Source organism: Eleutherodactylus coqui, chromosome 12 (assembly GCF_035609145.1).
Source record: "Eleutherodactylus coqui strain aEleCoq1 chromosome 12, aEleCoq1.hap1, whole genome shotgun sequence".
NCBI lineage: Eukaryota > Metazoa > Chordata > Amphibia > Anura > Eleutherodactylidae > Eleutherodactylus > Eleutherodactylus coqui.
In genome coordinates, this window is record NC_089848.1 from 579,521 (window position 1) to 597,846 (window position 18,326).

Here is an 18,326-nt window from a genome sequence, read left to right on the forward strand (position 1 = left end):
GACTGACTGTGTGGACGCCTGGTGGTCCTTCTCCTTTATTCTTTTTATCCACCTATTTATTATCCTGTAGTTACCTCCTGAATAAGCCTTGTAGCCGGAGCGCTGCTACCTCCTGAGTAGGCCTTGTAGTGGGAGCGCTGCTACCTCCTGAGTAGGCCTTGTAGTGGGAGCGCTGCTACCTCCTGAGTAAGCCTTGTAGCCGGAGCGCTGCTACCTCCTGAGTAAGCCTTGTAGCCGGAGCGCTGCTACCTCCTGAGTAAGCCTTGTAGCCGGAGCGCTGCTACCTCCTGAGTAGGCCTTGTAGCCGGAGCGCTGCTACCTCCTGAGTAGGCCTTGTAGCTGGAGCGCTGCTACCTCCTTAGTAAGCCTTGTAGCCGGAGCGCTGCTACCTCCTTAGTAAGCCTTGTAGCCGGAGCGCTGCTACCTCCTGAGTAGGCCTTGTAGCCGGAGCGCTGCTACCTCCTGAGTAGGCCTTGTAGCCGGAGCGCTGCTACCTCCTGAGTAGGCCTTGTAGCCGGAGCGCTGCTACCTCCTGAGTAGGCCTTGTAGCCGGAGCGCTGCTACCTCCTGAGTAGGCCTTGTAGCCGGAGCGCTGCTACCTCCTGAGTAGGCCTTGTAGCCGGAGCGCTGCTACCTCCTGAGTAGGCCTTGTAGCCGGAGCGCTGCTACCTCCTGAGTAGGCCTTGTAGCCGGAGCGCTGCTACCTCCTTAGTAAGCCTTGTAGCCGGAGCGCTGCTACCTCCTGAGTAAGCCTTGTAGCCGGAGCGCTGCTACCTCCTTAGTAAGCCTTCTAGCCGGAGCGCTGCTACCTCCTGAGTAGGCCTTGTAGCCGGAGCGCTGCTACCTCCTGAGTAGGCCTTGTAGCCGGAGCGCTGCTACCTCCTGAGTAGGCCTTGTAGCCGGAGCGCTGCTACCTCCTGAGTAGGCCTTGTAGCCGGAGCGCTGCTACCTCCTGAGTAGGCCTTGTAGCCGGAGCGCTGCTACCTCCTGAGTAGGCCTTGTAGCCGGAGCGCTGCTACCTCCTGAGTAGGCCTTGTAGCCGGAGCGCTGCTACCTCCTGAGTAGGCCTTGTAGCCGGAGCGCTGCTACCTCCTGAGTAGGCCTTGTAGCCGGAGCGCTGCTACCTCCTGAGTAGGCCTTGTAGCCGGAGCGCTGCTACCTCCTTAGTAAGCCTTGTAGCCGGAGCGCTGCTACCTCCTTAGTAAGCCTTGTAGCCGGAGCGCTGCTACCTCCTGAGTAGGCCTTGTAGCCGGAGCGCTGCTACCTCCTGAGTAGGCCTTGTAGCCGGAGCGCTGCTACCTCCTGAGTAGGCCTTGTAGCCGGAGCGCTGCTACCTCCTGAGTAGGCCTTGTAGCTGGAGCGCTGCTACCTCCTGAGTAGGCCTTGTAGCCGGAGCGCTGCTACCTCCTGAGTAGGCCTTGTAGCCGGAGCGCTGCTACCTCCTGAGTAGGCCTTGTAGCCGGAGCGCTGCTACCTCCTGAGTAGGCCTTGTAGCCGGAGCGCTGCTCCGTAACCTTCTTAACTGTACAGGAGCCGCCGCGCTGGACAGGGATTAGTGGGTTCCATCAGTAAGGCCTGGCTCACACAAACGGGATGGCTTTCCGGAGTGGAAAATAGAACAGACTGGGATTTTTCTTCTGCTTGAAAAATATGCAGTTCGTACCTCGAGTGTGAAGGAAAACTCTAAAATAGACGTCTTTCATTTACCACGGACCTTCCGCAGCATCCACAACATCGTTGGTGTGAGACTGTCCTTACTAACTAATGTCTTCTAGTGACGCTGCAGGAAATGTCCCACCAACTGCTCCTTTCATCTGTGGGAAAAGACCTGATCAAACAAGATTTCTTTCCGAGTCGTTAGGGTGCTGTACTTGTCTTTGGAAGTTTTCATTAAAGGGCTTATCATCTGTCCATCAGGGTAAGTGCTGAGGGTCTTACTGGTGGGGACCAACTACTGGGATTATCCCTGTATATATGGGCCATGGTGACCGCTTGTACTCGTCTCTAGCCGCCCCATAGAAGTGCGCAGATGTAACCATCACCTCATGTCCTCCTGATCACTAGTGGTCCAGCAATTGGACTCCTCCAACTACACAGTCAGCGACTCTCCTGTGGACAGCTGATACAATGTTTTTTGGGGAGAAGTACTTTAAGGCTGGATTCACACGGGGCAGAATGGCCACATAACTGCCCTGCGGAAAGTCCGCACGGCAATTCTGTGCGCAGCTGCTAATCCCGAGATTATCCAGCAAGGTGGACAAGATTTTGCAAAAATCTCATCCACACGCTGCGGCTAGTCTGTTGCAGCCAAGCCGCGTGGAAATGGACATGCGGTGCAGAATTTAGTTCCGCAGTATGTCAATTCTTTTCTGTTTTCTGCAGCGGCCTCACTCCTCTCTATGGGGAGAGAAAGCTGCAGCCGAATGCCAACAGCGAAACGGCTCCAAAACCCGCGGCTAAAGGTTGTGGGTTTTGAAGCTGCGCTTTTCGAGTGCAATTCGGTTGCGGTTTTTCGGTGCGGCCATTCCATGAGAATGCCGCTGAAATTCCGTCGCCCTTATGAAGGGCCCCAATAATGATCAGGCTGGTTTTTCACAGTCCAGTTTCGTCTTCTCCTTGACATCGTGCCACTTAGAGGTTCTCTGCCTTGCTAGAAGGGTCCTTTAACAATCTGCTGATCGCACATTATCCCCCTGCTGGGACCCTCAGCAATCTGTTGTAATCTATGGGAAAGCTTGGCAACCACCATTTAATTTCCCTGCAGCGTCGCCACAGAAATGAACTATTACACAGGGCCCATTTACATCCTTGGGTTGTCTATGTAATGTAGCCAGAGTTAGCGATGAACACTTTGTAACTGGCCAGAAGATGAGGGTCCTCAACAGAGAATCTCCCTCCTTAGGCCGAATGCACACGGGCGGAAATTCATATTGCATTGGTTTATGCAATCCTATGCAGACAGCTGCGATTTTGATCGCTGAAAACTCGCAGCAAGTCCTATTTCAGAGGCTCGCACTGCTGCGTCATCGCCGGCACATCCGCAGAGCGAAGACCCCAGATGTGTAAGCTGCGTATCACTGCAGGGACACGGGTCGCATCCCGCTGTGAGAATATCGCAGTCGGAGTCCAACCAGGCCGTCTGCATTCGGCCTTACAGTAGAATACCCAAATAAAGTACATGAGAAAGGGTTTTAGAAGCAGGAGAACAGCGTTCCGTAGGGCAGGCGGACCTTTGCTTCTTAGATCATGTATTATGTTCTACACTAGTACTAGTAACTGCAGTATTTACTGGGTGACAAAGCCGTTGTTTCCCTCAGCATACTTTGCTGTGCTATCATGGAGCTATAGAAACTAAACAATGGTCCATTTTTTAAATCAAAGCTTATTACTAAGTTGTTTCAGGTATTGGTGTAATAGGTCTCCACCGGAAGTAGGGGTGGAGACATGGGTCGGCCAGGCTGACTGACAGGCAACGGCCATTGGCTCCCCAGAGACACATGTACCGGCTCGCCCCGCTGACAGCTCACACATCTCCTCCTGGCCCTACTACTAACGCCATCTCTGCTCCTAGCCCTGCTGGGCTCCCCACCCGCCCCGACTGTCACTTTCCCCACCGGGCTCCCATCTCACATCCTGGTGCCGCTGTACCGACCCCACTGTCACTTTCCTCACCCCCCCCACCAACCTCCCATGTCTTCTCCCAACCCCATTGTCCATTTTAGATTACATTTTATATCACCCCAAAGATTTATCATCTGTAGTACCCAAACTTCCCTTTAATGGAGTTCAGCAGCACAAGGTTTATGAACAGATAAGAGTTGTTATATTGTTTGACCTATTAGTCTTGTAACAAGGAATAAGGCAGTTTGCTCAGCCAGCCCATACATATTTAGAGAGACTACTTTTATTCCTTGGAGCTGAGTTTATGGGCTGATGGTAGGTGACCCGCTGTGTTATACTTACCTCTCCATGGGGCCCCGGTGTGAGCGCTGGAAGCTGCCGCTCAGTGCTTTTAGTTGCGCCGCTAAGTAGTCCGCCTGTTCTAATTTTATAATGGATGGGACTACTTAGAGCCACTCAATGCATTCAGCAGAAGCTTCCAGTGCTGACACCGGGGGAACGATGGGGAAGGTAAGTATAACACTAATATCCCCGGACCAGTTGGACCCACCTACCGTCAGCCCATAGGCTTAGCTCATAGGGATACAGGTAGCTGACAGAGTCTCTTTAAGGGCTCGATCACAACGGGGTTCAGTCAGCAGTTTATTTCCCGTTGATTTCAGTGGGTTTTTAGGCAAACGACATTATTTCTTCATTCGGAAACCTAACAGAACCGAAGCTGACTGAAGGCTCTCTGGTATTTACAAAAAGGCATTGAAATTAGTGAAATAGTGGGGCTGTATTAATTCCTTCTTCTCCAGAAGCGGCGCAGAGAGCCTGAACGCTCGCGGTTTCCTCCGCACAACTATCGGTTGTTGTTTCTACATAGAATAATGACTCTCTAATAATGGAACAACACGTAGGAGCAGAGAATTAGAGCCTGTTAACGAGTGAGGCGTTACTGCACAACCAGGAATAATCGTCTTCAAGTTAGTTAACTTCTGCTTTCCCGCTAGAATTAGCTTTAGATGTGTATTTTAGCGAGATGGTGCAGTTAAACAGTTCCTTAGGTCCTCACACCATTAATGTGATAAGGCTTCCCACCCCGTAATGTGCAGTAGTTGTCAGGCCCGCGTACTTGTGGCCATGTGGTTGGGTGGTACATGTGGTAACCATGTCAGGCCCGCGTACTTGTGGCCATGTGGTTGGGTGGTACATGTGGTAACCATGTCAGGCCCGCGTACTTGTGGCCATGTGGTTGGGTGGTACATGTGGTAACCATGTCAGACCCGCGTACTTGTGGCCATGTGGTTGGGTGGTACATGTGGTAACCATGTCAGGCCCGCGTACTTGTGGCCATGTGGTTGGGTGGTACATGTGGTAACCATGTCAGGCCCGCGTACTTGTGGCCATGTGGTTGGGTGGTACATGTGGTAACCATGTCAGACCCGCGTACTTGTGGCCATGTGGTTGGGTGGTACATGTGGTAACCATGTCAGGCCCGCGTACTTGTGGCCATGTGGTTGGGTGGTACATGTGGTAACCATGTCAGGCCCGCGTACTTGTGGCCATGTGGTTGGGTGGTACATGTGGTAACCATGTCAGACCCGCGTACTTGTGGCCATGTGGTTGGGTGGTACATGTGGTAACCATGTCAGGCCCGCGTACTTGTGGCCATGTGGTTGGGTGGTACATGTGGTAACCATGTCAGGCCCGCGTACTTGTGGCCATGTGGTTGGGTGGTACATGTGGTAACCATGTCAGGCCCGCGTACTTGTGGCCATGTGGTTGGGTGGTACATGTGGTAACCATGTCAGGCCCGCGTACTTGTGGCCATGTGGTTGGGTGGTACATGTGGTAACCATGTCAGGCCCGCGTACTTGTGGCCATGTGGTTGGGTGGTACATGTGGTAACCATGTCAGGCCCGCGTACTTGTGGCCATGTGGTTGGGTGGTACATGTGGTAACCATGTCAGGCCCGCGTACTTGTGGCCATGTGGTTGGGTGGTACATGTGGTAACCATGTCAGGCCCGCGTACTTGTGGCCATGTGGTTGGGTGGTACATGTGGTAACCATGTCAGGCCTCTACAACTGCTGTCCTTTATATTCCAGAATACAAGAAGAAATACGGAGAGGAGCACGGCTCATGCCAAGCCGGCATTGCGGGATCTTTCATGGAGGTCGGTAACTTTACTTCAAATGTTCCATTGTTAATTAATTGTTTTTTAGGAGGGGCGTACAAAGTTGTTTCAGGGTTGTCCAAATATTATAAATTTTATAAGGAAGCACAAAGAAGTTAGTTTTAGACTAAAAATAGTTAGTGCTTCTCAGCTCAGGACTTTATTACGGAATGCGGCTTCAATAACCCGCTACCTTTTCTCTAATTATCCTTTGGAAATACTGAGGAGTGTTTAGGTGGATAATGTTTGGAGTGTTCTCGGAGTTAATGAAAGCCAGGAGGCCCGCAGGTTCCTCCCTCCTCCCAGCTGCCGCTCTAGTAGGTATAGTGTTTCCACTAATATAGCCCAAGCAGAGATGTGGCCGGGAAGCCTTAACCCTTGTAGTCACACGTCCCACTCCTCATCCTCTGCTGTTCGCTAACCACATCCCCATTAAAAAGCTAAAGTAGCTCCAATATCTTTGGCTCTTCTATTTTGGATTGAAAAGCTCGTTATTCTACATGAGGGTAATTATGAAGTCGCAGAGTCCTGCTCTAATCGTTGTGCCTTTTATCATTCAGTGGTGTTTGTTATTGGTCATTTTCTTAGGCTTCATTCAGACGGACTTACTTCTGTATTTGACTCAGTTATACAGTGCTTACGTCCTCCGCAGACTGTCATCCCCTACGTTGGGCCCTGCCCTTCCCCACCGGGCTCACAAGCTGTATTAGTCTGTCGGTATGTTTTGGGAGCGCCTCTTAAGCCATCTGGAGGTGAGGAACTGTTGCTCAGGCCACACTGGGGTCTTCTCGATCTCTTGGGCTTGATGTGTAACTTCATGGCAGACTGTAGCGCCTACTGTGTGTTAGGCTCTTTTGATGTGGCTGTTCTACCTGTACCCACCATTCAGCAGATGAAGGACCTACTTTGGAGGAAGCTTGTGAGTTGGAAGACAAACCATCAGCTGGAGGAGCTCCAGTAGCGAAGCATTTCTGGGAATCCTACAAAAGACTTCCACTTCCACTCTGGAGACAGACTTAGCTCAGCATAGGGGGGATGCAAGGGACCCTTTGCCTGTTCAGGGTGACCCTTTGATGGAGTAGAGGAGGTGAGGTTTGTCCCTGCATTGTGAGGAGATAAAGCAACAAATGGAGATTTATCTGTGTCTCCATAATGACAGGAGGCAGGTGGAGAGTGGGATAAGGGCCTCGGAGAGCCAGGGCCGCCCTGCTACAAGCTGCACTCTGCATGACTAGCTGGAAGGCTGGGAAAGTCTTCTGTAGCACAGGCAGGCGGAGGCAGGCGCTACATCACCTGTACACTAGAGGGGCGTCTCCTGCAGGCATTGTGGCACCATGTTGGAGGTCTCTTGTAGCTAGCCATGGGGTTAAGGGTTTACACGTCCTCCATGCCCAGTTATTGATCATTTGTGTTAGGTATTTCTTCTCGGTATAGATGTATCCGCCATTACCTTGGCTTGACAATTAGGCGCTATACCTGACCTGGACTTGTGTTCTGCATTGATCACCAGTTTTTCCCCTTGTGTAGGCTCTACTTTTAATCCGTTTTCCAGAGTGGGAGGAAATTAGATGCTCTGGTGTCTCCCATACACCGCACAAGTGGAGAAAAGGAGACCTTTTTTGTTTTTCTTTTCACGCCACACATCTCAGGACATCTTCATCTTCATCTTCTAGACTTCATATAAGAATGTTTCAGGTCAGGATTTGGGTTCAAGTGCTTATCTATATATATAAAGCTGAAAGCCCTGACTGACTGACTGACTGACTGACTGACTGACTGACTGACTCACTGACTGACTGACTGACTGACTGACTGACTGACTGACTGACTGACTCACTGACTCACTGACTGACTGACTGACTGACTGACTGACTGACTGACTCACTGACTCACTGACTCACTGACTGACTGACTGACTGACTGACTGACTCACTGACTCACTGACTGACTCACTGACTGACTCACTGACTGACTGACTGACTGACTGACTGACTGACTGACTGACTCACTGACTCACTGACTGACTCACTGACTCACTGACTCACTGACTGACTGACTCACTGACTGACTCACTGACTGACTCACTGACTGACTCACTGACTGACTCACTGACTGACTCACTGACTGACTCACTGACTGACTCACTGACTGACTCACTGACTGACTCACTGACTGACTCACTGACTGACTCACTGACTCACTGACTGACTGACTCACTGACTCACTCACTGACTCACTGACTGACTCACTGACTCACTGACTCACTGACTCACTGACTGACTCACTGACTGACTCACTGACTGACTCACTGACTGACTCACTGACTGACTCACTGACTGACTGAATGACTCACTGACTCACTGACTCACTGACTGACTCACTGACTGACTCACTGACTGACTCACTGACTGACTCACTGACTGACTGACTCACTGACTGACTCACTGACTGACTGAATGACTCACTGACTGACTCACTGACTCACTGACTGACTCACTGACTCACTGACTCACTGACTGACTCACTGACTCACTGACTGACTCACTGACTCACTGACTGACTCACTGACTCACTGACTGACTCACTGACTCACTAACTGACTCACTGACTCACTGACTGACTCACTGACTGACTCACTGACTGACTCACTGACTGACTCACTGACTCACTCACTGACTCACTGACTGACTCACTGACTGACTCACTGACTGACTCACTGACTGACTGACTCACTGACTGACTGACTCACTGACTCACTGACTCACTGACTCACTGACTGACTCACTGACTGACACACTGACTGACTCACTGACTGACTCACTGACTGACTCACTGACTGACTCACTGACTGACTCACTGACTGACTCACTGACTCACTGACTGACTCACTGACTCACTGACTCAATGACTGACTCACTGACTGACTCACTGACTGACTGACTGACTGACTCACTGACTCACTGACTGACTGACTCACTGACTCACTGACTGACTCACTGACTCACTGACTCACTGACTGACTGACTGACTCACTGACTGACTGACTCACTCACTCACTGACTCACTGACTGACTGACTGACTGACTGACTGACTCACTCACTGACTCACTGACTCACTGACTCACTGACTGACTCACTGACTCACTGACTGACTCACTGACTCACTCACTGACTGACTCACTGACTCACTGACTGACTCACTGACTGACTCACTGACTGACTCACTGACTGACTCACTGACTGACTCACTGACTGACTCACTGACTGACTCACTGACTGACTCACTGACTGACTGAATGACTCACTGACTCACTCACTGACTCACTGACTGACTCACTGACTGACTCACTGACTGACTCACTGACTGACTCACTGACTGACTCACTGACTGACTCACTGACTGACTGAATGACTCACTGACTCACTCACTGACTCACTGACTGACTCACTCACTGACTCACTGACTGACTCACTGACTGACTGACTGACTCACTGACTCACTGACTGACTGACTGACTCACTGACTCACTGACTGACTCACTGACTGACTCACTGACTGACTCACTGACTGACTCACTGACTGACTCACTGACTGACTCACTGACTGACTCACTGACTGACTCACTGACTGACTCACTGACTGACTCACTGACTGACTCACTGACTGACTCACTGACTGACTCACTGACTGACTCACTGACTGACTCACTGACTGACTCACTCACTGACTCACTCACTGACTCACTCACTGACTCACTCACTGACTCACTGACTGACTCACTCACTGACTCACTGACTGACTCACTCACTGACTCACTGACTGACTCACTCACTGACTGACTCACTCACTGACTCACTGACTGACTCACTGACTGACTGACTCACTGACTGACTGACTCACTGACTGACTGACTCACTGACTGACTCACTGACTGACTCACTGACTGACTCACTGACTGACTCACTGACTGACTGACTCACTGACTGACTCACTGACTGACTCACTGACTGACTCACTCACTGACTGACTCACTGACTGACTCACTGACTGACTCACTCACTCACTGACTCACTGACTCACTGACTCACTGACTCACTGACTCACTGACTCACTGACTGACTGACTGACTGACTCACTGACTCACTGACTCACTGACTCACGGACTGACTCACTGACTGACTCACTGACTCACTGACTCACTGACTGACTCACTGACTGACTCACTGACTCACTGACTCACTGACTGACTCACTGACTGATTCACTGACTCACTGACTGACTGACTCACTGACTCACTGACTGACTCACTGACTGACACTGACTGACTCACTGACTGACTCACTGACTCACTGACTGACTCACTGACTGACACTGACTGACTCACTGACTGACTCACTGACTGACTCACTGACTCACTGACTGACTGACTCACTGACTGACTCACTGACTGACTCACTGACTGACTCACTGACTCACTGACTGACTCACTGACTGACTCACTGACTCACTGACTGACTGACTCACTGACTGACTCACTGACTGACTCACTGACTGACTCACTGACTGACTCACTGACTGACTCACTCACTCACTGACTCACTGACTGACTCACTCACTCACTGACTCACTGACTCACTGACTCACTGACTGACTGACTGACTGACTGACTGACTCACTGACTCACTGACTCACTGACTCACTGACTCACTGACTCACTGACTCACTGACTCACTGACTGACTGACTCACTGACTCACTGACTGACTCACTGACTCACTGACTCACTGACTGACTCACTGACTGATTCACTGACTCACTGACTGACTGACTCACTGACTCACTGACTGACTCACTGACTGACTCACTGACTGACTCACTGACTGACTCACTGACTGACTGACTCACTGACTGACTCACTGACTCACTGACTGACTCACTGACTCACTGACTGACTCACTGACTGACTCACTGACTGACTCACTGACTGACTCACTGACTGACTCACTGACTGACTCACTGACTGACTCACTGACTGACTCACTGACTGACTCACTGACTCACTGACTCACTGACTGACTCACTGACTCACTGACTGACTCACTGACTCACTGACTGACTCACTGACTCACTGACTGACTCACTGACTCACTGACTGACTCACTGACTGACTGACTCACTGACTGACTGACTCACTGACTGACTGACTCACTGACTGACTGACTCACTGACTGACTGACTCACTGACTGACTGACTCACTGACTGACTCACTGACTGACTCACTGACTGACTCACTGACTGACTCACTGACTGACTCACTGACTGACTCACTGACTGACTCACTGACTGACTCACTCACTGACTGACTGACTCACTGACTGACTGACTCACTGACTGACTGACTCACTGACTGACTGACTCACTGACTGACTGACTCACTGACTGACTGACTCACTGACTGACTCACTGACTCACTGACTCACTGACTCACTGACTCACTGACTCACTGACTCACTGACTCACTGACTCACTGACTCACTGACTCACTGACTGACTCACTGACTGACTCACTCACTGACTCACTGACTGACTCACTGACTGACTCACTGACTGACTCACTGACTCACTGACTCACTGACTGACTCACTGACTCACTGACTCACTGACTGACTCACTGACTGACTCACTGACTCACTGACTCACTGACTCACTGACTCACTGACTGACTCACTGACTGACTCACTGACTCACTGACTGACTCACTGACTGACTCACTGACTGACTCACTGACTGACTCACTGACTGACTCACTGACTGACTCACTGACTCACTCACTGACTCACTGACTCACTGACTGACTCACTGACTGACTCACTGACTGACTCACTGACTGACTCACTGACTGACTCACTGACTGACTCACTGACTGACTCACTGACTGACTCACTGACTGACTCACTGACTGACTCACTGACTGACTCACTGACTGACTCACTGACTCACTGACTGACTCACTGACTCACTGACTCACTGACTGACTCACTGACTCACTGACTGACTCACTGACTGACTCACTGACTGACTGACTGACTCACTGACTGACTCACTGACTCACTGACTCACTGACTGACTCACTGACTCACTGACTGACTCACTGACTCACTGACTCACTGACTCACTGACTGACTCACTGACTCACTGACTGACTCACTGACTCACTCACTCACTGACTGACTCACTGACTCACTCACTGACTCACTCACTCACTGACTGACTCACTCACTGACTCACTCACTGACTCACTCACTCACTGACTCACTGACTCACTCACTCACTGACTCACTCACTGACTCACTCACTGACTCACTCACTGACTCACTCACTGACTCACTCACTGACTCACTCACTGACTCACTCACTGACTCACTCACTGACTCACTCACTGACTCACTCACTGACTCACTCACTGACTCACTGACTGACTCACTGACTCACTGACTCACTGACTGACTCACTGACTGACTCACTGACTGACTGACTCACTGACTGACTCACTGACTGACTCACTGACTGACTCACTGACTGACTCACTGACTGACTCACTGACTGACTGACTCACTGACTGACTCACTGACTGACTCACTCACTCACTGACTCACTGACTCACTGACTCACTGACTGACTGACTGACTGACTGACTGACTCACTGACTCACTGACTCACGGACTGACTCACGGACTGACTCACTGACTGACTCACTGACTCACTGACTGACTGACTGACTGACTGACTCACTGACTGACTCACTGACTCACTGACTCACTGACTGACTCACTGACTCACTGACTGACTCACTGACTCACTGACTCACTGACTCACTGACTGACTCACTGACTGATTCACTGACTCACTGACTGACTGACTGACTCACTGACTGACTGACTCACTGACTCACTGACTCACTGACTGACTCACTGACTGACTCACTGACTGACTCACTGACTGACTCACTGACTGACTCACTGACTGACTCACTGACTGACTGACTCACTGACTGACTCACTGACTGACTCACTGACTCACTGACTGACTCACTGACTCACTGACTGACTCACTGACTGACTCACTGACTGACTCACTGACTGACTCACTGACTGACTCACTGACTGACTCACTGACTGACTCACTGACTGACTCACTGACTGACTCACTGACTCACTGACTGACTCACTGACTGACTCACTGACTGACTCACTGACTGACTCACTGACTGACTCACTGACTGACTCACTGACTGACTCACTGACTCACTGACTGACTCACTGACTGACTCACTGACTGACTCACTGACTCACTGACTGACTCACTGACTGACTCACTGACTCACTGACTGACTCACTGACTCACTGACTGACTCACTGACTGACTGACTCACTGACTGACTGACTCACTGACTGACTGACTCACTGACTGACTCACTGACTCACTGACTGACTCACTGACTCACTTACTGACTCACTGACTGACTGACTCACTGACTGACTGACTCACTGACTGACTGACTCACTGACTGACTCACTGACTGACTCACTGACTCACTGACTCACTGACTGACTCACTGACTGACTCACTGACTGACTGACTCACTGACTGACTCACTGACTCACTGACTGACTCACTGACTCACTGACTCACTGACTCACTGACTCACTGACTGACTCACTGACTCACTGACTCACTGACTCACTGACTGACTCACTGACTCACTGACTGACTCACTGACTCACTGACTGACTCACTGACTGACTCACTGACTGACTCACTGACTCACTGACTCACTGACTCACTGACTCACTGACTGACTCACTGACTGACTCACTGACTGACTCACTGACTGACTCACTGACTGACTCACTGACTGACTCACTGACTGACTCACTGACTGACTCACTGACTGACTCACTGACTGACTCACTGACTGACTCACTGACTGACTCACTGACTCACTGACTGACTCACTGACTCACTGACTCACTGACTGACTCACTGACTGACTCACTGACTCACTGACTGACTCACTGACTCACTCACTCACTGACTGACTCACTGACTCACTCACTGACTCACTCACTCACTGACTGACTCACTCACTGACTCACTCACTGACTCACTCACTCACTGACTCACTGACTCACTCACTCACTGACTCACTCACTGACTCACTCACTGACTCACTCACTGACTCACTCACTGACTCACTCACTGACTCACTCACTGACTCACTCACTGACTCACTCACTGACTCACTCACTGACTCACTCACTGACTCACTCACTGACTCACTGACTGACTCACTGACTGACTCACTGACTGACTCACTGACTCACTGACTGACTCACTCACTGACTCACTCACTGACTCACTCACTCACTGACTGACTCACTCACTGACTCACTCACTCACTCACTGACTCACTCACTCACTGACTCACTCACTGACTCACTCACTCACTGACTGACTCACTGACTGACTCACTGACTGACTCACTGACTGACTCACTGACTGACTCACTGACTGACTCACTGACTGACTCACTGACTGACTCACTGACTCACTGACTGACTCACTGACTGACTCACTGACTCACTGACTCACTGACTCACTGACTGACTCACTGACTCACTGACTGACTCACTCACTGACTCACTCACTGACTCACTCACTGACTGACTGACTCACTCACTGACTCACTCACTCACTCACTCACTGACTCACTCACTCACTGACTCACTCACTGACTCACTCACTCACTGACTCACTCACTGACTCACTCACTGACTCACTCACTGACTCACTCACTGACTCACTCACTGACTCACTCACTGACTCACTCACTGACTGACTCACTCACTGACTGACTCACTCACTGACTGACTCACTCACTGACTGACTCACTCACTGACTCACTCACTGACTGACTGACTCACTCACTGACTGACTCACTCACTGACTCACTCACTGACTCACTCACTGACTCACTCACTCACTGACTCACTCACTGACTGACTCACTGACTGACTCACTGACTGACTCACTGACTGACTCACTCACTGACTCACTCACTGACTCACTCACTCACTGACTCACTCACTGACTCACTCACTGACTCACTCACTGACTCACTCACTGACTCACTGACTGACTCACTCACTGACTCACTCACTGACTCACTGACTGACTCACTGACTGACTCACTGACTGACTCACTGACTGACTCACTGACTGACTCACTGACTGACTCACTGACTGACTCACTGACTGACTCACTGACTGACTCACTGACTGACTCACTGACTCACTGACTGACTCACTCACTGACTCACTCACTGACTCACTCACTGACTCACTCACTGACTCACTGACTGACTCACTGACTGACTCACTGACTGACTCACTGACTGACTGACTGACTCACTGACTGACTCACTGACTCACTGACTGACTCACTGACTGACTCACTGACTGACTCACTGACTGACTCACTGACTGACTCACTGACTGACTCACTGACTGACTGACTGACTCACTGACTGACTCACTGACTGACTCACTGACTGACTCACTGACTGACTCACTGACTGACTCACTGACTCACTGACTCACTGACTGACTCACTGACTGACTCACTGACTGACTCACTGACTGACTGACTCACTGACTGACTGACTCACTGACTGACTGACTCACTGACTGACTGACTCACTGACTCACTGACTGACTCACTGACTGACTGACTCACTGACTGACTCACTGACTGACTGACTCACTGACTGACTCACTGACTGACTCACTGACTGACTCACTGACTGACTCACTGACTCACTGACTGACTGACTCACTGACTGACTCACTGACTGACTCACTGACTGACTCACTGACTCACTGACTGACTGACTCACTGACTGACTCACTGACTGACTCACTGACTGACTCACTGACTCACTGACTCACTGACTGACTGACTCACTGACTGACTCACTGACTCACTGACTGACTCACTGACTGACTCACTGACTGACTCACTGACTCACTGACTGACTCACTGACTGACTCACTGACTGACTCACTGACTGACTCACTGACTGACTCACTGACTGACTCACTGACTGACTCACTGACTCACTGACTGACTCACTGACTGACTCACTGACTGACTCACTGACTGACTCACTGACTGACTCACTGACTGACTCACTGACTGACTCACTGACTGACTCACTGACTGACTCACTGACTGACTCACTGACTGACTCACTGACTGACTCACTGACTGACTCACTGACTCACTGACTCACTGACTGACTCACTGACTGACTCACTGACTCACTCACTGAATGACTCACTGACTGACTCACTGACTGACTCACTGACTGACTCACTGACTGACTCACTGACTGACTCACTGACTGACTGACTCACTGACTCACTGACTGACTCACTGACTGACTCACTGACTGACTCACTGACTGACTCACTGACTGACTCACTGACTGACTGACTCACTGACTGACTGACTCACTGACTGACTCACTGACTGACTCACTGACTCACTGACTGACTGACTCACTGACTGACTCACTGACTGACTCACTGACTCACTGACTCACTGACTGACTGACTCACTGACTGACTGACTCACTGACTGACTGACTCACTGACTGACTGACTCACTGACTGACTCACTGACTGACTCACTGACTCACTGACTGACTCACTGACTCACTGACTGACTCACTGACTCACTGACTGACTCACTGACTCACTGACTGACTCACTGACTGACTCACTGACTGACTCACTGACTGACTCACTGACTGACTCACTGACTGACTCACTGACTCACTGACTGACTCACTGACTGACTCACTGACTGACTCACTGACTGACTCACTGACTGACTCACTGACTGACTCACTGACTGACTCACTGACTGACTCACTGACTGACTCACTGACTGACTCACTGACTGACTCACTGACTGACTCACTGACTGACTCACTGACTCACTGACTGACTCACTGACTCACTGACTCACTCACTGACTCACTGACTGACTCACTGACTCACTGACTGACTCACTGACTCACTCACTGACTCACTCACTGACTCACTCACTGACTCACTCACTGACTCACTGACTCACTCACTGACTCACTCACTGACTCACTCACTGACTCACTGACTCACTCACTGACTGACTCACTGACTGACTCACTGACTGACTGACTCACTGACTGACTCACTGACTCACTGACTGACTCACTGACTCACTGACTCACTGACTCACTGACTGACTCACTGACTCACTGACTCACTGACTCACTGACTGACTCACTGACTCACTGACTGACTCACTGACTCACTGACTGACTCACTGACTGACTCACTGACTGACTCACTGACTGACTCACTGACTCACTCACTCACTGACTCACTGACTCACTGACTGACTCACTGACTGACTCACTGACTGACTCACTGACTGACTCACTGACTGACTCACTGACTGACTCACTGACTGACTCACTGACTGACTCACTGACTGACTCACTGACTGACTCACTGACTGACTCACTGACTCACTGACTGACTCACTGACTCACTGACTCACTGACTGACTCACTGACTGACTCACTGACTCACTGACTGACTCACTGACTCACTCACTCACTGACTGACTCACTGACTCACTCACTGACTCACTCACTCACTGACTGACTCACTCACTGACTCACTCACTGACTCACTCACTCACTGACTCACTGACTCACTCACTCACTGACTCACTCACTGACTCACTCACTGACTCACTCACTGACTCACTCACTGACTCACTCACTGACTCACTCACTGACTCACTCACTGACTCACTCACTGACTCACTCACTGACTCACTCACTGACTCACTCACTGACTCACTCACTGACTCACTGACTGACTCACTGACTGACTCACTGACTCACTGACTGACTCACTCACTGACTCACTCACTGACTCACTCACTGACTGACTGACTCACTCACTGACTCACTCACTCACTCACTCACTGACTCACTCACTCACTGACTCACTCACTGACTCACTCACTCACTGACTGACTCACTGACTGACTCACTGACTGACTCACTGACTGACTCACTGACTGACTCACTGACTGACTCACTGACTGACTCACTGACTGACTCACTGACTGACTGACTGACTCACTGACTGACTCACTGACTGACTCACTGACTCACTGACTCACTGACTCACTGACTGACTCACTGACTCACTGACTGACTCACTCACTGACTCACTCACTGACTGACTGACTCACTCACTGACTCACTCACTCACTCACTCACTGACTCACTCACTCACTGACTCACTCACTGACTCACTCACTCACTGACTCACTCACTGACTCACTCACTGACTCACTCACTGACTCACTCACTGACTCACTCACTGACTCACTCACTGACTCACTCACTGACTCACTCAC

At 50.6% G+C, this 18,326-nt stretch overlaps 1 protein-coding gene across 1 annotated transcript in view; it reads left to right on the forward strand.

Moving 5' to 3' along the window:
* The window catches only part of ITGA9 (integrin subunit alpha 9), a 508,591-nt gene that overhangs the window by 81,867 nt on the left and 408,398 nt on the right, over positions 1–18,326 (forward strand). The window contains 1 exon segment of the mRNA XM_066585284.1: positions 5,714–5,781. Coding sequence (XP_066441381.1) covers positions 5,714–5,781 — 68 coding nt within the window.